This window comes from Scatophagus argus, chromosome 15 (genome assembly GCF_020382885.2).
Source record: "Scatophagus argus isolate fScaArg1 chromosome 15, fScaArg1.pri, whole genome shotgun sequence".
Taxonomy (NCBI): Eukaryota; Metazoa; Chordata; class Actinopteri; family Scatophagidae; genus Scatophagus; species Scatophagus argus.
In genome coordinates this window covers 21,293,583-21,319,143 of record NC_058507.1, presented here as the reverse complement: position 1 = coordinate 21,319,143, position 25,561 = coordinate 21,293,583, and the positions used below count along the sequence as shown (strand labels likewise).

General features: G+C 39.1%; 1 protein-coding gene across 1 annotated transcript in view; it reads right to left on the bottom strand.

Annotated features, from left to right (window-relative positions):
* Positions 1 to 23,709, bottom strand: part of gabrr2a (gamma-aminobutyric acid type A receptor subunit rho2a) — a 32,800-nt gene extending 9,091 nt beyond the window's left edge. The window contains exons 1-5 of the mRNA XM_046413865.1: positions 23,052 to 23,709; positions 19,838 to 19,944; positions 9,974 to 10,041; positions 8,001 to 8,224; positions 3,313 to 3,395 (exon numbers count right to left, since the gene is read on the bottom strand). Coding sequence (XP_046269821.1) covers positions 3,313 to 3,395; positions 8,001 to 8,224; positions 9,974 to 10,041; positions 19,838 to 19,944; positions 23,052 to 23,173 — 604 coding nt within the window. The 5' untranslated portion in view covers positions 23,174 to 23,709. The remainder of the gene's footprint in view (positions 1 to 3,312; positions 3,396 to 8,000; positions 8,225 to 9,973; positions 10,042 to 19,837; positions 19,945 to 23,051) is intronic.
* Between the last annotated feature and the right edge of the window lie 1,852 nt (positions 23,710 to 25,561).

Genomic DNA, 25,561 nt, shown 5'->3' with positions numbered 1-25,561 from the left:
GAAGCAGATTTTGGTAAGCGCGTTCAGATGATGCTTTTCTTTCCCAACTTCACTGAGTTATTGAAGTGCACTGAGATGCTGATTCTCAAATGCAACCTGGAGGCTGAGAATATAATTTATTTTACCTTGAAATAGTTCTGGGACTAAATGTTCCATGGTCTCCAGAGCGACACACAGAAGGTCATAATTGCACAATGACTCTTTCCTCCTGTTTGAATAATTGGAATGTTTGCTAAAAACTACAGCGGCCATCTATTTCAGGAATTTACTGAGTCTTAACGATGATGCTACATATCTGTGTGTGTTTAGATTAGGAACCAAACGTTAGTTGTTACCTGTTGCTGAGTTAAAGTATCGGGAGGCAAACGAACAGCGATGCTTTCGGTCTTTCTGTAGAATTTGTTGGCGATATAGAAAAACAGCAGATTTGTGGATATCTAATCGATATTGCTATCAGCGTGTCATCAGACAGATAAACAAAATGCAAAATTTGATAAATTATTCAATGACGGGTTGATATGGTTGATTACCAAAGTTCTACAGCTGTTGATGCAGATGAGTCACCGACAACAAAACTCTTCACCGCATTCATTATTACTGTCTATGCTCTTCAAATGACAGTCAAATAAACTGAGGCTATAAAATACGCTTTAGGTTTTGTTTAGTTTTGTTTTTCTGGGGAATAAATCACAGCTGTGATTAATAATAGAAACAAAGACACTGATAAGCTCGTTCTTTCACTTCCTGCAGCCATCCTCCTCTCTGCTTGGGAAACCCATAAAACTTTAAATAGTGCAGCCCCCTACTATGAGCATTTTTTTTTTACCTCAGGAGCTGAAAGAAGCTTTATGAATAGCTTTAATCTTTACGCTGTAATTTTTTGAGCGACGCCCAATAGCGACCTCACATCCCCAAATGTCTCCTCAGTTAGCTGTTGATGTTTGGAAGCTGCACACAGTTCACAGCTGAGTTTGAAACATCAGAAGGTGTGCATTTAATCTCAAAAGTGTGGGGGAGGCTTTGTAAAAAAAAAAAAAAACCTCTCTGGTGTGTGCTGGATCTTTCCTGGGAACATCTTTGATGTCTCAGAAATAAAGAAGATAAAAAGACAGGATCTAGTCCCTCTGTCTCTTTTCAGGCATGCCGTGCTCTCTTATCCTTCTGATGGCCCTGAGATTTTACCTAAAAACACTTAAACTGGTATATGAGAACAGCACTTTACACACAGTATTGTGGAACCACGCCTGTTTCAAGGCGAAGAATTACTTTAAAGCCAAGCGTGGTCAGTTATGCTAAGCTCATCACTAACAGTACCAGCTGATGTGCTGGGTTACAGCGAAGACCTGCAGACAGGGCAAAAATGTTCTTGAGGGTCCATGTTGAGCCACCAGCTCCTTCCCTCTGTGCATGGACAATGTCACCTCCATGGAGTACAGTGCATACACCTGAATACACCTTGTTAGAGCTCCCAAACAATCCAGTGCTCCTAGCTGGCAGTACAGCCAGGAAGCACGTTTTCTGTTTCAGTCATTTTGTGATGATTTGATGAAACACAGTGGATATAGTTTAAGAGGTGGAGCAGGTTTGTCTCTAATCACAAGGCTGGCAGTTCAATTCCCAGTGTCTCCTGTCTGTCACTTGCATTAGACATGACAGTGAACCCTAAAGCAGTTTGCTACTATACTAGTATACTAGTACTGATATCTGAATTTGTGAAAAAAATGAAATTGTAAAACATGAAGAGACAAAGACAAAAGTGCTATATAAATGAAACAATTCATTTAAGAATATATACCATGTGAGTAGGATTTATCATGCAGGACACACTGTCAAAGCTTTTTAGTGCTAATTTTGAAGTAATCACATTGCCATAAAGCAATGAACACACAGTGAAACTGGGGCTTGGCAGTCCTCTGACAGGCTAAGGCTACAGGGCAGTTGGCCACTGGTAATCTGCCTTTGCCGGTAGACAGCTGGTTTTTCCAGGACACCCCTGTGACAGCCTTTCCTCACAGCAGACTACACGACTTATCAAACACAAGTGTAACTAATAACATCAATTAAAGGCCAAAATCTGTTTAGTGGGGCTTTCTGTGCATAATGGCTTTTCGACAGCGGCATCATTAAAGCAATAGCCTACATGCTTCATGCGACGGTAGGTTACATATCTGTTGACTCCAGTTAAATATTTACTTTTAGCAGAATATTTACTTTCACCAGAAAAACAAAACCTCTAACTATTCTTTTAATGTTATAAGACAGCTTTTTTTTGTTGCGACGAGTCAAAATGTCAGCCAGGAGAAACCGATGTTGTGCAGTTAATGGTTTGTTGTTCTGAAGCATCTGACTGAGCCAAGAGAGGACCTCTTATGGTCAACTCTTGGTAATGCATTTGTAAGAAAGGATTTATTACAAGGCCTGACAATGAAGCATTAAATAATGTTACTGCATCATTTTTAAAAGGTTAATCTGGATTATTACAAGGCAGACCACAAAGATGTGACATGCAAAAGTCAAAGCATCAAAGTAAATCTAGGACCATTTTGCCTTCAATTTTCTGTCTCATTGACTGGCCACTCATGTTTCTTGACTCTTTGGTGATCTCCTCTGAGAACCAAACAGATCCATAATTTCTCTGGTTGATAGACTGAGCAACTTCAAAGTTGGCATCATTTTTACTAGAAATATTCACAGGCGGGCATCCCACACCTTTGCTTGAGGTGGCGCTAACAACCTTAGACTTCTTTCACACAAACACAGAGCTCAATCAGTCTAAAACTACTTAAAACTTAAAGTATAGTGTTCTTCATATGAATGAGAGTACGTAGGAGGTGTAGTAAGTAGTACAGAATTCTTTAGAGTTTTTACGGCACTAAACCTGCATTCTATTGTATTCGACCTCAGTGTAATCACCTTGTCTCCGTTAATTTAGAGTGTTTCCTTTTAGTTATTCTGCTGTTTGAATTTTAGAGTATCAAAAGACTACTTGATAGTTTAACAATTTAAGTTCTTTCCCATAAAAACTGCAATAGCCAATCCCTGCATGTCAAGTTACAGAATAACAGATTATGGCATCTTCACTTCAAAGGGTAGAACATTATAATAAATTAAGGAGAATGTTAATATCCAAGCTGACTGGTATTCCCTCCAATTAATGAAATATTTACTTATATTCATGAAATTTAGCTATGTCTTCTTCACTTCATGTGTCACTATGTGAGCTCTGATAATTTAACACATCTTCCAAATTGGACTAAGCAGGAATAAGAGCACTTCACGGTTTTTAGAGGCGTAAATGAAACATGTACTCACAACTCTCCAGCTCCAGCGAGCAGGTCTGAGAGTCCAGAGGAAAGCGGCTGAAGTCCATGTTACAGGCTGCCGTCACCGTCACTCTGTCCAGCAACAGACACAACGACAGACACAAACAGCCAAACGAGTCACTGCATTGCCGGATATGCGGTATAGAAAATGGATGGATGGATGGAGTCACTGCATTGCATCCGTTGATGAATGTCACTTTAAAGTTCAAGCACACTGTGACCGGCAGAGAACTCCACGTGATTATTTTATTTTTATTATTTTAGGCTAAACACATGTTATGCTATTGAGCTGCATGTTGTGAGTTTCCTAAACACATGAGCATATTGTTGAATGTGGGCACCAATCCACACATCAGTTGGTGCCATAAAGGAAAGCGATGCCTTAATGGAAAACGATGCAATTATACAATTTAGGTTTTATCACGCCTCTGGCAGGTTGTCAAGCCTCCGGGCTAGTCAAACAACAGTTGTACCTGCTGTACTATCTTGCAGGAACAGTTTACCCAGAAATGAAAATTCAGTCATTATCAAGTCATCCTCATTCTGATGGAAAGGTGGGTGAGGTTTCTTATTCCACAAAACATTTCTGAAGCTTTACAGCAAACACAGCTTTGCAGCACTTTCCAAAACAGCCAACGCAGCTGGGGAATTACTTTAAAATGTTAAAAACAACAACCACCACCAACCAACCACCCCAAATGAAATGTCTCCACACGTCGCATCTTCAAGTCTCCAGAAGGCCTGAAATCTCAAATTGATTTGAAAATGTTATTTACACTGCAAGTACATGTGTTTGCACCCACCCACTGCAAACTAGCACTTTTAGCATAGCGTCTACAGTGAAGCTGTTTGGATTCAAAAGGGATGTAAATAACATAACCTTGAGGCTTCCAGGATCCCCCACTCCCCCATCCTCTTGACTCTGTTTTGCTGTGAAGCTCCAGAATTTTTATTTATTTATCTGACTAAGAGACTAAATCTGGCTTTCTACCAGCATCATCAGGTACCTGAATTTTCATTTATTAATGAACCGTTCCTTCAGTGATAATTAATGGCATGAAGTTCGCTGGACAGAAATGTTGTAGAATATTTTTACTCAAAAGTGAAATAAGAGTGCTATGAAATACATAAATGTGGGGTTATGAAATAAAAGCCCTTTGAAATAAATAAATGTATTCTTATGAAAAACATCATTTTGAAATAAATAAATGTATTTATTTACTCTTTGAAATGATCTCAGGGTGAAAAGTTGTGTTGTGAGTCTGACCTTTGTTGTATGTTATTGTTCATGTCTAACATCATTTCCTGTCATTTGTGACAATCTTTAATGAAGATTGGTAATAAAGACACTAGACACTGTCTAACATCAGGCCCTGCTTATGTATGTTCCTGCAAAGTTACTGAATTTATCTAGTTTGACGCTTTGGTTGTATTCCTACTGTTGCTCCATCATATCATAAACTGCTGCCTAAGTGTACGTGCGAGCATTCTGAAGAAAAGAGCTTAATAATTGTCATTTCCTATGAGTGAGAGAGTTTTACTTGAAAAATGAAAATAATGTTGACATAAAATAATATTTACTTCATACTGAACACCCTGCTCTCATGGATCAAGTGCAGGGCTGCTGTTCTTGCAGAGCTGTAATTTTATCATGAACGAGGAAACACCTAGAAAGGCACCTAGTAATTTTGTGGTTTACCAAGACATCATTTGTAACATTATAGGAGAGCATCAATAAAAATCCAGTGGTCCAGAGCAATTTTAGTTTCCAAATCTGTGCTTGCCAAACCACAGCTGAGTTATCTAAAAAAGTAGTTCCATTCATTTTTTTTTGTTTTTTTTTTTCAGCTGGCAAAACCTTCTTTGTGCTATCAGTGCTCATTTACTTTAATGTAAAGTCTTCCATTAGACACATTTACATCCAGATTTTTTTCTGTTTTTTTCTGCTGTGAAGTGCAATCCAGTTCCATTACATTAGGGAAGAAAGCAGACATCCCTACAGCTTTTATCTCCAAAACAATATCATTAGGAAAATATATATATTTTTGATTTGAGGACCTCTCATGGCTCACTACTATGGGCGACACATTTCACAACACAGTCATTTGACCAATTTTTAGTATTAAACCACACAGATTTGACATTTTACAACTTCAACAAGAGACTCGTGACTGGCAGTTGTAAAAAAAGACCACAATTGATTTTGCAGAACCAGAGATGAAAGATATATATATTTTTTTTACTCCACATATTCTTTCTCGTTGTCAAAATCTGACGCCGACATCACCTGCAGCACAAGTGGACCACAGACAGTTTGGTCTGAGATTTGTGCGTGTTAGCCCTGGAGCCCTGGAGCCCTCAAATGAGGAGCAGCTACAGGCTTGGTAAGCTCTCTTCTTCATAACTCCACTCTAAAGATTTCTATATATATATATGTGTTCAAACCTGTACTTCTGACTGGAGGACGTTCATCAGACTTCACACAGCTTCTTCTGGAGCCACAAAAGATTGCAGCTTCTTTCATATGTACTCAGTCTGTAAGATTGGCTCCCCTCTAACATGTTGATCATTAACACACTACACTGGCTACTTTATTGCATGCTCTTAAGGTTTTCTTTTGAGTGTGGTCTCTGAGTCAAAATATGGGTTCAAGTCCTTCAATATTTCAGTTTTGTATTTTATGTGTTGCGTGTGTCTGAACTGATTTATGTTTGTGCTTGAAACAAACTGTCGCATAGCAAACCCCGAGCCAAATATTTCAGCACAGAAAATCCCACATTTTGAGGGGGAGGAATGGGGATTATTAAGGGACCAGCTTCCTTTTTTTGTTGTCCCTGGGGCTCCCTGGCATCTTAAAATTCTACCCAGCTTTACGTTTATTTATTCTGGTGTTCAGAGTACACTAAATATAGATTCAATGCAATATATAAAGCCTACTGACTATCAATGACTATCATTAAACAATTAACAAATTCATGTACTGTCATAGCTGCATGTTCTGCTGCTGCTCAGTCTGCAGCCTGAGCATGTGTGTGAACCTAGCTACACTCATGTACTTATTCTGCTCAGATTCGAGGTGAATTAAATCAGATTTTCTTTTTTCTCATCTTGTCGAATGAGTCTTGTTTTTTTTTTTTCTTGTGATGCAGGAGGTTTTATTTGTCGCTCAACTCCACATTCCCAAATCCATCACACTGAAAGTCATACATTATTTTTAGATTTCGTGAGTCATATTTCAGTCTGACAGTTCACTTCAATGAGCAGCTGCACAGAAAATACCCACATGTAGGCTCACTTGGAGCAGGAAAATTATAACATTATTAAGATGAAATGATATCATAATCTGGAGAAAAGGAGGAGGAGGATGTAGGAAAAAAGAACTATGAGAAAGATGATGACACAGTCAGAAAGCCAGCAGAATTAGAAGAGTCACTCAGAGATTCGCTTATGTCAGTAGCACGTTTCGGAGACAATATCTGGTCTGTGTGTCTAGAAAAACAATCCATTCATTTTCTGTAGCACATATCCGTCAGGGTCGTGCCTTACTGTGGGTGAGAGGCAGGGACCAGGGTACACACTGGACTGGTCACCAGGCAATACCTGCTCACACACTCACATCTTGGGGCAATACAGAGCGGCCAGTTAACCTAATGTGCATATTTTTGGGACTGTGGGAAGAAGTCAGAGCACCCAGAGTAAATAGGGACAGGGAGAACAGACCCAGCCTTGAACCTGGAACCCTCTTGTGGTAAGACAACAGTGCTAACCAAAAAGTAACACTGGTACAGTGTCAGACTATTCATTTTCTTAGTTTCAGGTATTCTTTAGTTTTGAGGCTACATTACTACATTAAACAGTGCACAACACTACTCTGCACAAGTCTACATAACGATGATATTTCTACTTTATTCTTTCTCTATATATGATATTTCATTCCTATATTTTAACTATGTATGTCTTAGTCTTAGATTCTCTTTATCTAGTCTCTCACTTTACTTTTGTACTTGTCTCTTATACATATTGCATGAGCATTGTTGAAAGGAGCCTGGGAACAAGAATTTCATTGCTAATGACTCTAATCATTGTGTAGATGATATATATATATATAAATATTTTGCTAAGGTATGAAAATCATCAGCAGATTATTGTTGTAAGCCAATGTCTATGTGTGGAAACAATACACCAAAAATATTTCTAACTGGATACCGTGGAATCAAAATGGTCACAGAATATAAATGCTCTTCCTTAGAGGACTGACATCATTGTCATCCATGGTCAGTGGAAAAACAGTCTGATCCTAACAGCCCTTTGATTATTGACTCGATATTCCTTTTGGTAAACTCCTGACCTCTTTCAGATTCAAAATATTTGCTTTTGTTAGCTTGGGTTGTCTGAAACTAAACTGACTACTTACCAACCTTTACAAAAAAGTAAAAACTGATAAATATACTAGAATAAAGATTTGGCAGAACGGAGGAGGTTTGGACTTCCAGATTCAACTTGCTGCAATTGAACACCCAAGAAGAAGAATTTCCACAGATTTTTTTTTTTTTTATGTGAAAAGGCCAGTGATATTCATAATGGTTTAAGGCAAAGGCCAAAAAGTTCTTCTGTTCCTCTGAGGCAGATCAACATGGGTCTAAAATATACCAAGTCAGATGCTGAAATTTTACAGACCTCAAGCTGTAGAGCACGTGTCCATCAGGAAAGACCCGCAGCATGATGTTGTCGGTGGTGGTATCGTGGATGAAGGACCTTTTAGAGTGCACAAAGAAGACATCAGGGACCCAGATCTTCTTCACCAGGCGACCATCAAATGTCATGCTCTTATTGGTGCTGCTAGTGAATGACAGGCGCTCATCCTTCCAGTAGTGCCTCAGGTACAGAGTCATGGTGAAGTCCTGATGGAGTGATAGGAAGGGAGTACAGGTACAACAAAGATGTTTGAAGATAATATACAGTACCATCTCACCTTAAAAATATCGTCATTAGACTGCTGGGCAACATACAGGAAACGGCAAATACATCTGCAGGTATGTTGGTTTTATTTCTTGCTTTACTTCTGTGATGAAGCGTACAACTTTGGGATTTTGACTGCACCTGACACAACCATACTATAATTTTTCTATGTCATATGTCATTTTATATGCCATGCTTATTTTTTTTAAGTATTTACCATCTGTTGCTTATTCCCCTTGATTCCTTCTTAGCAGCTGTTCACATTCATTTAAGCATACTAGTGTGCTAGCTATCATCTATTAACGTCATTCAAACATGTGATTGGAAAAAACAGATTAACTGACAGTTTAATATTTAATTTCTAATTTAAGATAATCTATAATGTATGTCAAGACCAGGTAAATGTTCACTAATATGCTATGCTGCTAAACAAAAACTAATCAGCTATGAAACAAGCTGAGAAACAGAATGGGCTGGAGCTTAAGTAACTACTCAAAGCAAGAGCAACATTCACACAGGGAGAAAGGCTTCTAACAGGAGCTGAATGATCAGTGCCTGTGTAGACACCCAAAACAATGGGGAAAACTGGCACCCATTTAACTGTTCTTGGTCGTCAACTGTCAACATTTAATTAGATTTTGACTGAATCAAAGCTTCACAGCTCGGTACATCTTGATTCTCTGAGCTTTAAGAGGACCATTCATATTTTTCTGTTTAGTCAGCTCCAAGTAGAAAATGGAATCCACAGGTTTTTCTCTCCAAATCGTTTTGGCTTTAATTGCACTGGAAGAAATAGATAATTTCTTGCATCTGAATATTGCATATCGATCACTGAATACATCGTTTATAACAATGGCTTGCAACTTTCATCTAATCCAAAAATTAACCACTGGTTTTTTTTTTTTTTTTAATTGTCGCTGAACATTTTCATGCACAAATCCTGTTCAATATGTTGAGCATTCTGCCAGAAAACGAGGCATAATGTTGGATTTCAGCCATAACCATCCAGTCTTGTTGCTACAGCCAAGAAATCCTGTCAGAATCTCTTGAGTTATGAACTTATAGGTGATAGCAAATCCCTGTTAAATCATACTTTTCTAACTGCAAAGGCATTCATTCAATTCACAAACTCCAAGTTGTACAGAATGAAGCAGCTATCAGCTTTCAGGAAACAGGAAGTTCCTTATAAACTTGAACATAGAGATCCTCAGACATGTTCCCACTTAACGGTGCTCCGTGTCTGTGTCTACGCATGGTGCTTTCATTCACCTGTGTTTTGGCAGCAATTACAGCCCAGCATACAGTCATATTAGTTACACTGGATTTGTAGTGTAGAAAAAGCTTGTGGAAAGATTTTACTACATAATATTTTGTGTTATATTTTATACCATTACATGAAAAAAGCAGACTATAACGTGTGCATTTGAGTTTATATGTGTGTCTGTAAGTATGAAAATGTATATACTGCATGTATATAAACATTTACTCTATATTTATATATGTTCACATGTAGATGTGTGTTTGTAGGGACATTTTTCTTTGTTGCTTCATTCTTTGTTTTGCTATTTAAAAACATTATTTCAGTTTTATTCATTATGTCCCATTTTATCTTTATCACACACTGTGTTGCACATCATCTGTAATAACGTCACATTACACAGAGGTGTATGCATAAACATGGGTTCTCTTACCATATCGACCTCGGAGATGCTGTCCAAGCTCTCCACCTGAACATCCACTCCAACAGGGATTGCTGGACCTGCCCAACGAAAGCGTATCATGAGGAAACAGATGAGTGAGCACGCTGTTATGTAACAGCAGGCAGCTTTGCCCAAATGCTTTATGAGAACTGGCTGCAACAGTTGATTATTGCTAAAGAGAGAACCAATAGTTCAATCTGTACAAAAAATAATATGCAGTGACATTTTCATTATAAAGCCACAGAACAGCCATCACTTGACCACAGCATCAGATACGTGTCCTTTAATCTGCTGCAAATGACAGCAAAGTTAACGCCGCATGTGAGACATGTTTATTGTTAGCAGAAAATAATCAATAGAAGATCAAATTACGACTGTCCTAACCCCTGCTGCTGGGACAAAATCACAGGGGAAATGATGGGCTGATTTCTGAAGTAAGTTATGAACTGTCTTAAAAGTGCCAGTGTCCATTATTCATTCCCACCTGCATCGTTAAAGCTGTAAGTCGATTTAAATTTAGCGGTTATTTAGCTCCACGTGAACTCGAGGTGACATTTGGTCCATTTTCTCAGTCTGATTTAACTCGTGCGGAATCCAGGAATTAGCATCTGTCTCACTTAAGCTGCGCATGAACGGGGCATAACGACACACAACAGGAAGTGGAAGAAGTGACCCACAAAAACAGATCTGACATCTGTTTATTGTAGAAGAGCCATACCCAACAAGAAGCACTCGTGTTCCGTTAACCGCGTCTCGCTGCAACTGGAGTCTTGTAGATGTTAGCTATCACTTTATCATATCTATCATGACCTCTGACCACCACATAAGCATAACAGTATTACATGCGATCCTCCCACATATGCACACTGCATACTGTAAATAGAGTTAAAGTGGAGGGGAGATTTACAGGCGATTTGAACCACTTCGCATCACTTATCTGTACTGTCTGTAATCCAAAGTGATTTGCAGAGACACTAAATGCTAGATTAGAGCCGCCAAAGTTCATCGAATTAGGGGCTGTAGAGGGATCTCTGTGTTTCAGATTATTCTTCCCTTACTAACAATGGCATCAAGTGTCTTCTCGACGCATTAGGCAGAAATGGTTTTCTGCTCTCAGGGTGACCTCATCAACCAATGATAAACTTACTCTATATCAAGTCATTTATTCAGGGGACTCAGAGCAGGACAGGGTCAAAAAGCCCATAGTTTCTAGCAGCACCCCTGTTCTGAGATTCAAACTATCAAGATACTTCGGGTCAGGAGGAGTGACATATATAGAGAGGGTTGGTAGAAATCTAGTAGAGGCTTGGCAATGCTGTTTCTACTGGTGGAATAGACTGGGGGGGGATCCCTGCGTGATCTCGTAATCTCGCGAATCCAGCTGCCTTGCTGATGATGAGCAACACGATTTTGAGTAGCAGGACTGCTTACCACGTCTTCACGTGATGTGAGAGGGACAGTTGGTGGTGGTACATCTAAGCTAGTTGGCCGACTGCCACCAAAGAAGCGAGTGAAAAAGAAACATGGAGGAGGGAATGAAAATGCAGATACACAGCAGGAGGCATTAAAGCTTCCCTGCTGAAAGAATGTTAGCTTCACTCTTTCAAGCCTTCTGTTTTGTGTCTGGTGTGATATAGTTGTTTTTGTTTGAATGTAAGTCCTAAATAAAGGAAGAAAATAATCACATGAGAATGTTACATTAATTGGTCACTTATTTTAAACCATTTCTTAATTGAATTGAAAGAATCATTACTGCATCATGATGCATATCTTGAGCATGATATAAAATTACATATACTCTGATAGATTTTGACCATATCGTCCACATATAAAGAGGACTGACGGTGAGAGGCCTGCAAACTGAGGGAGCCAAAACATTTGTGTTCATGTTAATGTTATGTGCTAATATAAAATGGTCACTCTTGTGTGAAGTGAGTAGTAGATATCATTCAGCAAATTCAACACAGCAGTGGAGGTCTACAGCTGCTAATTATCCACATGGCGATGACAGTAAAATGGAGAAGGGTTTTGTCACGGTCATTTTCTTAATGGGTGACTCTGACTTCACAAGAAAGGCAATTTCCAATAAGAGTTTCATGTATATATGCACATTTTCAACTGTGAAATTTATTAATATTAATATTAATATTACATTCAATTTCATTATCATTGCTTCTGCTTTATGCTTTGGAATACACTGAATACTAATTGTCCATGTAGACTGAACGAAGCTCACACACTGGAAAATGAAGTTTTAATATGATTAAATTATTTCATTTTAAATTGGCAGGCACATGCAATAAAAACAGGGTGGTTGTGTGATGATATACAGACACACAGTACGCTGGAGGCGTTTATTTCAGCCAGAGCAGCTTAACTCTTGGAAGAACTTAAAAAATAATCTTTCTTTCTTTAAGAAAAAGTCTGTCGTTATCGTGTCTCAACATCCAGCATTGATGGCCAACATCCCAATATATTTTTATGAAGCTGAGAATCGACAGGTTGTGCTGTATTCAGTTTATTTCAGGGGGTAATCCGCTATAGATCCAGAGATGGGGATGACATACTGGCATAAAGTGACACACTGCCAGGGACAGTCATTAGAAAGAAAATGAAGACCTGCTGTGACAAACAGTAAGAATGAATTTTTTTTTTCCTTTAAATAACTTAAATTTAATTTATTACTTGAATGTCGTCTTTATCCAGATGGCAATAACTGTTAAGGCCAGGATGTGTGTCACTGTGTAGTGTTTCCCCAAGGCGGAGGAAATAAGGAAACTACTGCCAGCTGTTAACTTTTTAAGTTTTTGTGGCCCCAGAGGAAAGTTTCAGTGTTATCAATTAGGCATTTCAGTGTTTACAAAGCTTGTCGTTGACATTACTCCTCTAAATCTGTGAGTTTAACACGGTCAATCAATCAAAGATTTTATCAAAACTAAACTGCTCTATTGTCCGTCTGTCAAAGATTCATAGCTCACTAATGCAGACAGCCTTGCCACTTCACTCACAGCAGCAACAAGACAGCCCACCCTTACTGTTAACTGTGAATGCATGTCAGGAACATTTAGAACTATCTCAGTGCCCGTCCAATAATAATTATTTTTTCTATGTATTTAAAATGTTGTGTCACTTGCAGGCAGTGAAACATGTTGTAAATATGACACTGACATCCTATAAAGTGTTAGCAGACAGTTGTCTATTTGCAGACAAATGCAGGGTCTTGTATGCAGAGCAAAACGCATCTTATTAAAGCTGCGTTCATCACAGAGTATTGTGACACCCAGGTTGATAAAAATCGGAATTTTCTTTTATTGCAGAATTTCAAAATACCCTGACCAACACTTGATGTACTTTTACAGCCAGTTTTGGATCTCTGCGTCTGTACTTCAGTTGGGACAAAGTGTCATTTGCAGAGTAACAGCTGTCTGATGGCGTAACAGATTGATGCCTGTGCTAATCTGAGCTGTAGGCAGGAGGAACCACTGCCAGCTTAATCTGCTCATCACTGGTGGAGTGGGGCCTGCCATGCAGCTGGGCAGAGCTAGGCTAGGCTAACACTGTAGGCAAGATGGATTACATCGAGTGAAGCTAACAGCTAAAGCTACACTCCAGTCATGTCAAATTAAGCTGACATCTCCAGATGGTATCTGGGAGTACTACTGACCCATCCACAAGAGAGCACTGCTTAAAGCTGCAGCTAGGAAAAAAAAAAAAGGAAAACCAAAAACTGTGCTGCTTATCGTTATGTTCCCCTGAGCCCTCATGGATGTCACATAGAGATAGCATTCTGGTACTCAGGCATGAAGCAAATGACATTTTTCTGCCGTTCACAACATCTGATGTGATGAACCTCTTCTAGTGCCAATACAAAAAATATTCAATTTATAAACAACAGCATTTACTTTGGTTTAAAAAATAAAGAAGCAGTGAGCCTAAATCAATGGATTAGTACAAGTTCCTTTGATGTAACATGCTTGATACAATCTCCTAATGGAATACCCACAGTTCTGACATCAAACCATGACAGTAGCATTGACAGCCCTGATGTGTGATGGATATCATGCCATGTTATTTTAAGACTTGTGGGGGATGGTTTTGAATCTGTTAATTTATCATTTGAGTTATAGTATGAGTTGCAGCCTCTAAATGTAATAATAATAATAAATTGGTATGGATTTCTGTGCATTTAAGTGATGCATCAAGGGCCCTTTAACCTTTTCATCAAGACTAAAAGATTAGGAACTGTTCAAAGCTTTCAGGAGTGTAAAGCATGAAGTTGCTGGAAAAAACCCAGGGCTCTGTTGACTTCCCCTGCATGAATAAAGACCAAAAAAGTAAGCTTTTCCTCAAGGTGCGGATGGGCCACACTATCCTTTGGTCTTCAGTCATACAGTTAAAGACGCATTAATTGATTTTTTTTTTTTTTCCATTTTAGACACTTGTAGGCAAAGAAAGAAGCTGAAACAGTATCACATAATAATAATAAAAAAAATCTGACATTATAACTTATAAAGAGCAAAAAGTAAAATTTTTGTAGTTTTAGCTGTAGTTCTGGATCACATCAATGTCTGTCCATATTGCTGACTATCATAAAGATGGACAACATGTCACCACTTCCTTCCACTGTACAAAACTGAAGCCAAAATATCCTGCTTATGTGGGATGCTATCTTGGGCTGAGTGGATCCTTGGGCTAGGGGCTCCGCCCATACCCCCCACCTGAACCATTAGCCAGTGGCACTCGGCCATCAATCATGATGCTTGCTCCTGTTTTTATAACATCAAGTAACTAATTACACCTGTCAACCACAACATTAAAACAGTGACAGGTGAATTGAATAAACACAGGGTTGTTGGGCTCTGGCAATCATGTGGATGTTCTTTGACACTGTTTCTTTGCTGGATAATTTACCCCTGTCACATTTCGAAAACAGCCAAGGAATGTCTAAAGACTCTCAAGATCCTAGCCTGATCAAGAATCTGTGGGATGTACCAAAATAAGTTGAATCCACCCTCCCATCCGTCAATGCACATAAACCAAAGGATCCAACTGATGTCAGTGGCCACAAATACCCCCAGAGGTCTTGTGTCCCTTTTCCTGACAGGCCAGGTGGGGCCACCAGGCGTGAAAAACTGTGAAATGTGATCACAATTGTTTTTTCTGTTCCTGAGTTATGGACAGAACAATGGACAGAATGGGTCTTTTGGAGATAAAATGCCATCATTTTAACCGATTAGATATTTGTGTTTGTGAAATGTATTTTGTGAAGTCACAGTGACCTTTGACTGCTAAATTCTAATCAAATCATCAGTTCAAGAGGATGCTTTCAACAAGTTTGAAGAAATTCCCTCAAGGCGTTTTGAGAATGGGGCAAACAGACATACCAACGGACAACCCAAAACAAACATAATGACTCTGCCGATGGTTACCACAATTAAAACCCACACCATCTGGCTCTCCCAGCAGATTTGTGGTGATGCGTGTTCACATGGTGGCACTCAGTGGGAGATGTGTCTTTCCATTTGTTGGACCGTTGTCCTCACGCATCACTGTGATTGGTTTTCCTGCAGTTATATGAGATACGAGGCCAGTGATGTGATCGGTTAAGAGTGTATTTAATAATCACCTTCCCTCTCTGTGTCCAACACCTACCACTTTGCACTTCTCATTGTGGTTGCTATTTGTCATCTGATTCATTGTTAAGATGAAAATATTGATCACTGCAGCTCAAATGAGAAGGAATAGCCATCAGAAGGTCTAAAACAATTTGTGAGTTAGTGGATTTCTCTCTACCTAACACAAAGGTACTTCTATTGAACAGTGTCATGCGCCTTTAACGGCTGGGTGGAGGATATATTAAAGTAATAGGCCGCATGAAACAACCCCAGGTTTGACTTTGTGACCTCCAGTAAATCCGCAACACTGCTAAGCCACCACATTTTCTGAAAAGCACACAGTGGCTTTGGTTTACAGTTAACAGTTCATAACATGACTGGCTCTGAACCCATACATCAAATGATCTGGCTGACGGGCTTTCTCTCTCTCTTTCCCTTCAGTGTGGATTAACAACAAGCTTAATGTGCTATCTTTCCGAGGATTAAGAGCAATAATACACCCCACACGTTAGCCACACTCACCCTCCTCTGTCCACTGAAAGAGATGCAGCATGATTTGATCCACACCTTTCTGAATGTGCACAGCTATGTACCGATGTAGCAGTTTTATAGTGCACATATATACTCATCAGTACTAACAATGATGAGATCAGGGGTTATTTGGGCTTGAGCTTGCATTTCAAACCGAAGTCGTGAGTTTTGAAAACCATCAAGTGATTAACAGGCAGGGAGGGCGTTGTTAGGGGATTGACCCTAAATAAGGCTATCTTATTAATTTTGACCCTTTGTTCCACAACTATGAAAGTACAGTACTAAGTTGCTTGAGAGTTAATTGATGATCGATTGATTTCGGGTTGTTGGAAAATGAACACATAATCAAATTTTGTGTATTGAGTTTCATGGTCCCATGAAGAAAAATATTCATTATTTTGGTAGACCCTTTAGGTCAAAGTTTCCTCTTGACCAACAGTTTGGTAAGTCAAAAAAATAATTCCTAGATTTCAATAAAGATAATTTTAAACTCCCATGGTCCCTGGAGGATAAGAACTCTTTATGAATGACTTTCTTACCCTTTCTTTAGCATCCCCATTAGATGACATGTTCCATTTAAAAAAGAGATTATTTGCTCACCAAAAATTGTAAACTCCCTGGCTTTTAATGAGACGTTGTATCAACCATCAAGGTCAGTGTTTCCCCTATAATTTTACAAGCCTGGTGAGTCACCAGGCCAACAGGAACCCCTACCAGGCCCAAAGACCTTTTTATAATTGGCAAAAATAACACAAAATCATTTTGTTTCCGCTTGCTTCTTTTTCTGGGCATCCTCTCTGCTATGTGTTTCTGTCACTGTTAGTGGTGAAGAAGTGACTGGTGCAAAGTGCATGTACCAAAATAACATGATTTTCTCTCTGTATTTCATGATGTCGCACTGTCTAGTCGATGTTACAGGTATTTATCGTACTACTATAATGTTGCAAAGACTAATTTTACGGTCTGTCTGGAATTAGTCTGTTGACCTAGGGGAAAGTCTTTGTCAGGTGCACCTTGGTGGTGAACATGTTGCTTTATTTAACTCTTTGGAGCTGGCATTATCTAATGTACTATATGTAACTATACCTAATAATGTATGCAGAATGTTACTATACCTGTCATATTGCACATTTTCCACTGAGCCACAAGAAATCGAGGAAGTTATAAGGTGGATTGTCATGAATAAGCTCAATAAAATTCAATAATCAAACATGCCTTCAGAAAACATATACCAGCACATATAACAGCTGTCCATCAATATTAAAGAAAAAGTTCAACTTTGGTTTTGTTTTATTTTTGTAGCTCCACTGATGTCCTGTCAATTATGACAACGCTGTACTTACCAAAATATATCCCTGGAATCTTAAAATACAGCGACATGCTGAAGAACACAAAATAACACAAGCCATTAAACAAGTTGTAAACAAAGCCCCAGCTTAAAGAAAATAAAAGGAATCAGTACAATAATTACTCAAGGCCAAATTGTAAGCAATCATCACGGTTTACAGACTGACTTTCCCCTTGCAAAGACAAATTATTTGCTGCAGAACGAGCACAGTAAATTTCACTTCTACCGCCAAGATAAAGTGATTAAATCATCCATTATCATCTTTGTTGTTGTTGTGGTTGTTTTTAAAACTCTTTAAGTGCTGCTTTTATTTTACTTTTTTATCAATGACTTCTTTGTAAAACACAACTTGATAATTTTACTCTAACTTCAATAACAACAGGCTGCAGACTTGTTCATTTGGAGGAACGGGTGGGGTTTGTTGGGGGTATTTTCATTCTGATGCAGCTAAGCTGGCACCCTCCTGGTGTATTATAGTAAAAAAAAACCAAAAAAAACATGTTAAAGTAATATTTAATATAAAAAAAGGGTTTGCACACATCTGGAGGGGGCGGACCATTGTAGGGAAACAGGGTGGAGTATGACACTCTTTATACTAATGCAACTAGAGCCGCGCATCCTCTGCTGGGACTTTGTGCTTTGTGCCCAGGCTATTTTTAGTCCCATTTCCACTGTGACCTCCTGCTACATGCTCTGCCTTTCTCTGAAGTAACAATCGCTCTAATGGGGAGAGAAGAGACCTCACTTAACAACGGTTTCATCTTCTGCTCCCAACAAGGTAGAACTTCAGAGGAAGAGGAGTCAGGGGAAAGATATGTTCCTTTTCCACCCTATTTCTGAGCACATATGCGCATCTATCTTAGTATCCAAGTATCTTTATGAAAAAAGGTCAAGCTTTGAGCAGATCCAGCAAGTTTCAGTTGACTGATACATAGAACAGGCACACACTTTTAAGCATATCAACAAAGACCCAGCCTTGAGCTACCTTCTGAAATATTCCAGTGATAAAACACCACTATCTTTAGATTTAACCCATGCCTTGAAAATATGTTCAGACATGCAGCTCGAACGAAGGTGCGTGAATCATCTTCTGAACTGCAGTCTTTAGAATGACACTCTTGAAACACTTCAAAAGCGTCATAACTTGGGGAACAACTTCTTGCTTGAGCATGTGTCACACTGCAAAAATTGATCTTAAAAACCCAGAAAGGGAGATTAGTGACAATGTCAGCCTTAAATAGGAGCTTTAGATCTAGTTTCACTGGTGATCCAGCAGAACAACAAAAACCATGTTTGTAAATGTAGTCACAATCTGGTGAGAGAGCAGGATTATGTTGAGGGTGTAGGCTAGAGATGCTACATGCTTTGAGATGATTACAGGGGGAGGATGGATACTTTAAATTGGTATAACATCAAAGAGCCCCACATACCAGAGGTTGTGGACACCAAAGACCAATCATTTATGAGACATGAGGCCAGAGGGAAGTGCTGACACGCAAGTTGTTTTTGCTTGAGGGAGGGCAGGTGAAACACACTTGTGTCAACCAAATTCTTCCCTATTTGCTGCATCCCTGTCTTCATGCAGGTTTAAGGATAACATTCAGTACAGGGTTAAAGGTGCACTCCACCAATTTTAAACCAATCAGCCTGGACGTTTACTGTCTTCTGAGGCACTGAAAGCTTTGTCATGGTGTTGTCATCAGGGTTATCAGTTTGGGTCACAAATTTAAAACAATTTAAAATTTATGTGTGTCGCAAACTAGTAATAGAGTTTGAAAGATGTGGGTATTGATAACACATGAAGGTCTAATGGTGCCATGGAGATGAATCATGGGAAAAATCCAGCTTTTCTGAAACTTGGCTCCGGGGACAGAAAGTCAGGATATCCTGTCTCTTGTAAGTAATTATATTATAAAAACTAAAAGCATATAACATATACATTTTTGAACAATAAGAACATTTTTCATAAGGATTAAAGTTGGTTCTTAAAGAAATGAGCAAGATGTGTAGCAAGGGAGACATTTTAAGGGGGTGGGGATCTTATGGAAATGCAAACATTTATGCAACACTTAGATTTTCTATTAAAATTAAATCATATTTTTTTTGTATGGAAGCTAGTCTGTGGTTTCTGTTATACTGGCAATAGGAAAACTGTATTTATTTATGTGAAAATAACAGAAAATGTTGGGAATAAAATAATGAAAATATAAACAACACACTCCTGTATCCAAATATTGTGTTGCTTTTCTGAAGCAACAAAACAGTGACCTTGGGCTTGTGTCAGTTTACGGATGAATAAACGCCTTTATGTGTATAGCACATAAATAATGCATTAAAGAGTCAGGAGCACTCCACACCTACCTCCAAATGCTGGCCTCATGGTAAAGTCATGATCGTCCACTTTGAGCAGATGTTCTGTCTTCATTTTGCGAGACTTGGTCACATCTGGGGGCTTCTTTGCCAAAGAGCTAGAGGAAGATCACATTCGCTGTCAGAGGGTAGTCGACCGAAAGACTGCAGTTTGGTTTTGAAGAGATAAAAAGCACAGCACCAACACTGGAGAATACTGATTCAATCTGCTGTGACAGGTGAGCAGAAGAACTGCAATTTGATCATTTATATACAACCTGCTTCTTTACCAGAATAAAAGTCTTTCTCTTTCTTTATAATGTATTCCAAAGGTAGAAAGACAAAAAAGAACGAGCAGCTGAGAGATGACAGACAGAAAATGCTAATATGTGTTTGAAATGCCGAGATCAACCCTGTTGTGCATTCGAACAAAACGGTTACCGTGGCTGCAGACATGCCACTCCTAAAACTGTATGTGTGCCCTTGGTTGAATGAATGTCATGCTGTGATAATTATCAGCGTTGTGGTGTCTGTGGTGAGAGAAATGTGTTGCTCTGCCTGCCCCCTTTCCATTCAGATTTTTATACAATGGAATGAAGCACATTTCCTGCATCACACCGCACATCTGAAAGTCCTAATTTTTTTTTTTTTCTAGGTAAACTTTTCAACATAATGTGTAGAATAGTGAGAATGGCTTACTGCTGCCTGCTCTGCTTGAGCATAAAGTCTGCTTCTGATTTGTGTCTTTTAAAGCTTTTCATCTCTGAAGTGAAATTTGCGTTTGACACAACGGTCATTCGATCGATTCGATCAGTGCTTACTAGTTTTCAAGCCGCTATTATGCACTGATAGAGCTGTTGGGATTAGATGCACATGACTCCATCATGGCGAACGCCGTGAATCATGAGCACTTTTCTTGAGTTCCGTCACACAAACAAGTGCATTTGGGTTGGACCACGACTAGCAGCACAATAGCATGGCCTGTGAATGCCAAAATGGTATGACAAAAGGAGCAAAAGGATTTAAGGAAACATGGGTGGTAGGATGGTTGAATTATGCCCATTTTGGCTAAGGTTATGCAATAAACATATGCACAGAGCACGGAATCCAAATAGTGGTCTCGTGTCGAGTCCTGTCTCCCAGAAATTACACTGATACACAGCTAATTTGCTAATATCCTTCAAAGGGAACTTAAGGCCAGCCATTATCTTTTCTACTAGCCTAATGAAAAGAGGTTTTTAAACAAATCTGGCAAGTGATAAAAGATTTTTCCAATACTGCATGAATTAGAGAAATGCTCCCTGACAAAATATTTGCTTTGATTTCGGGTGAACCACCCAACCTTTCAGTAAATGTCTTTTTGCAGTGACTACAGCATTTATAAGCTTTGTTTAGGGTTAGCCATGGCAACACTTGGTCTTAGTTTTAATACAGAAACAGTCCCCAGTGACATAAACAATATGACAAGGGATGCACCATAATATCTGCATTCCTTTATTGGTATGGGCCAGTGATGCCAGTGGGTCATCGTTCATTTATTTGTCATTTTTCGCAATTTATTTGACATTTTATACACTAAATGATTAACTGACTAATCGTGAATATGAATGAGCAAACGGTGTGTGCTGTCTGATCACAGTTGCAGCCCTAATGTGTTCATTCCAGTGCAGAAAAGATTCTTAGGTGGAAAAAAATGTGCTAGCGTATCAGTCGGTACGGGCATCGGCAATTGGCCAGAAGGAAAGTTGGAAAATACTGACAAATGATTTATTTGGAAAAATACAATATTGGGCGCTTTAACATAGATTTTCACAACACCACAATCTTTCCCTAACCTTTCCCTAACCAAACTGCTTTTGTTGCCGAAGCCTAACCGCAGACCCTCGCCCACTGCCAAAGTCCTCCCTGTTTTTTGACATTTCCTGAGACAGTGATTATGGACTGGCAGGACATTCAGTGCGCCAAACCGAGTGACAAAATAGGTTATGAGTCACTGTCTCCCAAAAGGTCTCACATAAGCATTTTCTGATATGGTCCACCCATCAGCAAGATTACATTGTTTGTCAGTGCCCACAAAAGTAAATATGGTTATTACCATTCATGACAGGATATGATTCTCAATTAAAAATATAAACTACTAATAAAACTGATACTAATTCTTCTTCTTCTTATTATTATTATAGCATGATCAGAGTTCTCCAACACGTACAGTAAGTAACCGTCGTGTCAATCCTCCTCAGTACAAGTAATCACAATGCACACAACCACTAGAGGTCTTTGGTTTGGCAAACATAAACGCTTCAATGATTTTTTTTAGTCATTCAAACCAGTGATGGACAATATCGTTTTGACTCCAGTCCTATAAACCAGATGTCAAAGTGTTGTTTCTAAACTCCAAACTCCTCCTAATGAGCGGCTTAGCGTCTGGCAGGCAGCTTCACCGTTGAATGTATGAATGTGTGTGGGTGAATGTTTTTGCAGAGCACTGATATATCTGCAGTCCATAGCATTTAGAGCACAGTCCATGCAGTTTTAATTAGCCACACACGAACCCTTTTCATATGATACCCATCATCTTCATTCTGTCTGATAAATTGATAGATACATTTGTTGATAATCTTGTTTATAAGTCTTAAGGCACAAACGGTTACTTGCTTATGAACAACATATCACTGTCTTGCAATAAAGCCAAGGAGACCCACTTCTGACCACACCTCATTTATGCAGAGCACAAAGTTAAGACTTAAACTGTCTAGTTGTTGGCCACACCAGTAAATAATATATATATATATGTATATAAAAAAAACATTGACAGAAGCTGTGAAGAAAGTTACATTTCACACCACCTCACGGATTTGTAACATTTTGATAAAACATACATTTCACCCAACACATATTCCATCATGCATCTTGAACTGTGTGCAGGGAGAACAGCTGTGATTTGGCTCAGCGTGAGCCTCGCGTTCACTTCTGTTTCTTTTCATAATTGTTATTTGCAATTTGATCCTAATTTGAGAAATGTAAATCATTCCAAATAATATGACAAGTGAGCTCGAGCTCCACTAATCTCACGCATCTTAAAAAACAAAAAACAAAAACATAATTCCATCCCACATAAAGCAGCACTTTCAAGCTGTCTAATCTAATGACAAATCATATGATGGAGACAATTCAATTAAAAGTGTTGCATTGAGTATCTGCGCATTGCTCGCAGTCTTTCACTTACGTGCCGTGTTTTTGGGTCTCCACGGTACCGGTCCATCTCCGTACCCGGTTGCCGTGCTTACGGCATTCAGCGGTAACGAGCAGACACAGAAGTAAAATCAGAGGTTTGGTCACATAAGGCATCTTGACGGCGCAAATCCACAGGTGAGTCCCTTGAAAGCCTCTTTCAGTCGGTTCATTCCAGCAGGGCTCAGCCGGCAGCGCATGGTTCTCAGCAGAGGATGGACGCGTCCTCGGTCATGGCATCACACACTCTACCTTGCGAGGCTGCAGGAGAGGAACGTGTGTGTGTGTGTGTGTGTGTGTACACTTATCTTCACAAGGGAAAGGAGAGAGAGAGGGGGGAGAGAGAGAGAGAACATCTGTAGCCTACATGCTTTGAACGGGGAAACACACACACACAGACACACACACTCAGGGATTATTTGCTGCCTGGCATGACACAACAAGAGAGGCAGATTATTCCTCCCTGTTGTAAATAAAAACCTCATCATAGGAGTCATGTTTCACTTCGCACAGGGACATGCTGGAGCAGTTTAAATGCAACTCCCATTTTCACATAGTGCAAGGCTGTAGCAAGCATTTCTGGGGACACGGGCAGGTGCTTCACCATTTCACCACAGATAGTGCTGTGTGAGCTGGCTGCTGGCGGTTTGAGTCCCACCTCCTCCTAACACTGTGTCATAGAGACTAAAGCTCAAACTCTAAAACTATAAATTCCAAATTTGAATTCATATTTCATCCATTATATAAGATTAGAAATGGAATATTTTTGAATCAATTATTATTAAGTATCAGTGTTATTATGATGTATCTTATGGAAATAAGGGGTGCCAGATTAAGTAGGCTACAGCTGGTATTTCAAGCTGTCAGACGCAACATATTTAATCAACATAGACAAAAGCATCAGATGGTTTTCAGTAACATAAGATCATCCTGAACAGAAAAGAGGCCAAAGAGATTCACTCAGGGAAGGTTAGCTTCTCTTCTTACCACATCACTGTGCCAAAGTATCCTTTAACTTTATGTGGTCCTGTTAAAATCACTGGCAAACATCATCATATGATAATGGTATGATAATAAACTGAAATGCATTGTTAATGGAGAGGTGTGTATACTGCATACTGTAACTGTATACATACAGTTTGTCATTCATCACTGTATTGGGATGTATTCCAATAATGTAAGCTATTTTATGTTTTAGACAACAAATTTGATATTTAAGATAAAACATTACATTACATTACAAACACTACCATCCCACAGATGACTGGTTCCGAACTTATTCACCTTGTATGTCCTATCCTGTCATACTTCAGAATGACCCCTCATCACAGCTTATGCTCTGTGATGGACATAAGCAGTTCAACCAAAAAGTGACTTTCTCAGACTGGTTCATTGGAAGGTTTTTACACGCCTGAAATCCTCAGTATTTCACAAGAAAGAAACAAACGCAGGAGATAAGTCAGAGAGAATTTTTTTTTTTTTTGGATACTTTTCATCATCTTTCATCATCTTGTTGTCTTGGCCCGCATGTTGGGAACTACTCTCTAGACAACATAAATTAATGTTGGTAAAAATGAAATAATAATCCAGTAGTGCAACTCTACATCCCTATCAAGAATAAATTTGATTGATATTATTTGTCAACAAATATCACTATGCCACACAGCAGCTGTTCTCAAGTAGTGGTAGTGGTCGTCAAGTGGCCTCCAAAGTAATGGTACTGCTAAGGGGTGCTGATGGGAAGAGCTGTTGCCATTTGGGGGGGCAAAGTTTCCCCATGGAATATTGCACTGTAAACAGATGATCAGTGTATATCAACATGCCAAGACAATCATATTTCACCACTGTTAGCTAGCCACGTTCCCTCAGATGCAGTGACACAAAATGAAAAAGTGATGTGGGAGACAATCCTGCATGTGGTGAAGAAATCTGAATCGGAATCCATTAAATCTGGTTTCATAATGGCAGTAGTGTAGTAGTGTAGTGTGTGACTGTCGCGCTGTCACGTTCTAGTTTTATCTCATTTATTTGGAAATCTTTTCCTTGGAAATTTTGTAACAATCAGAAGTAGACCTTAAGTTACAGAAAACTAATGCCAAAGAGCTCCATTTGTGTCCAGAAACTATAAAGCTGCACTAATTATCCCTTTTTTAAACAATGGATTAAATGACTGTGTAATATGAAAGATGGTGCTCATAGTAACAAAACCACAGAGAATAATCGTCAAATTTGCAGATCCCCCTCAGCTCTACTGGCTACTTAAGCATCTTTCAGGTCATTGTTGTGGTTTTACAGCCCACAACTTTACTGGTTTTGGTTCAGTCTCTGTCCTCTTTGAGTAACATTTATTATAAAGCTACAGTGTCCAGTTGTTTTAGGTAATAGTCTTAAAATGAAAGAAAGAAAGAAACTGTACGTTGGCTGAGGTACTGCCAGTGTATTTTGAGGGGCTCATGATATCGATATTCATCTTACCAGGTGGTGGTACTGTGTCCCATGTAAACT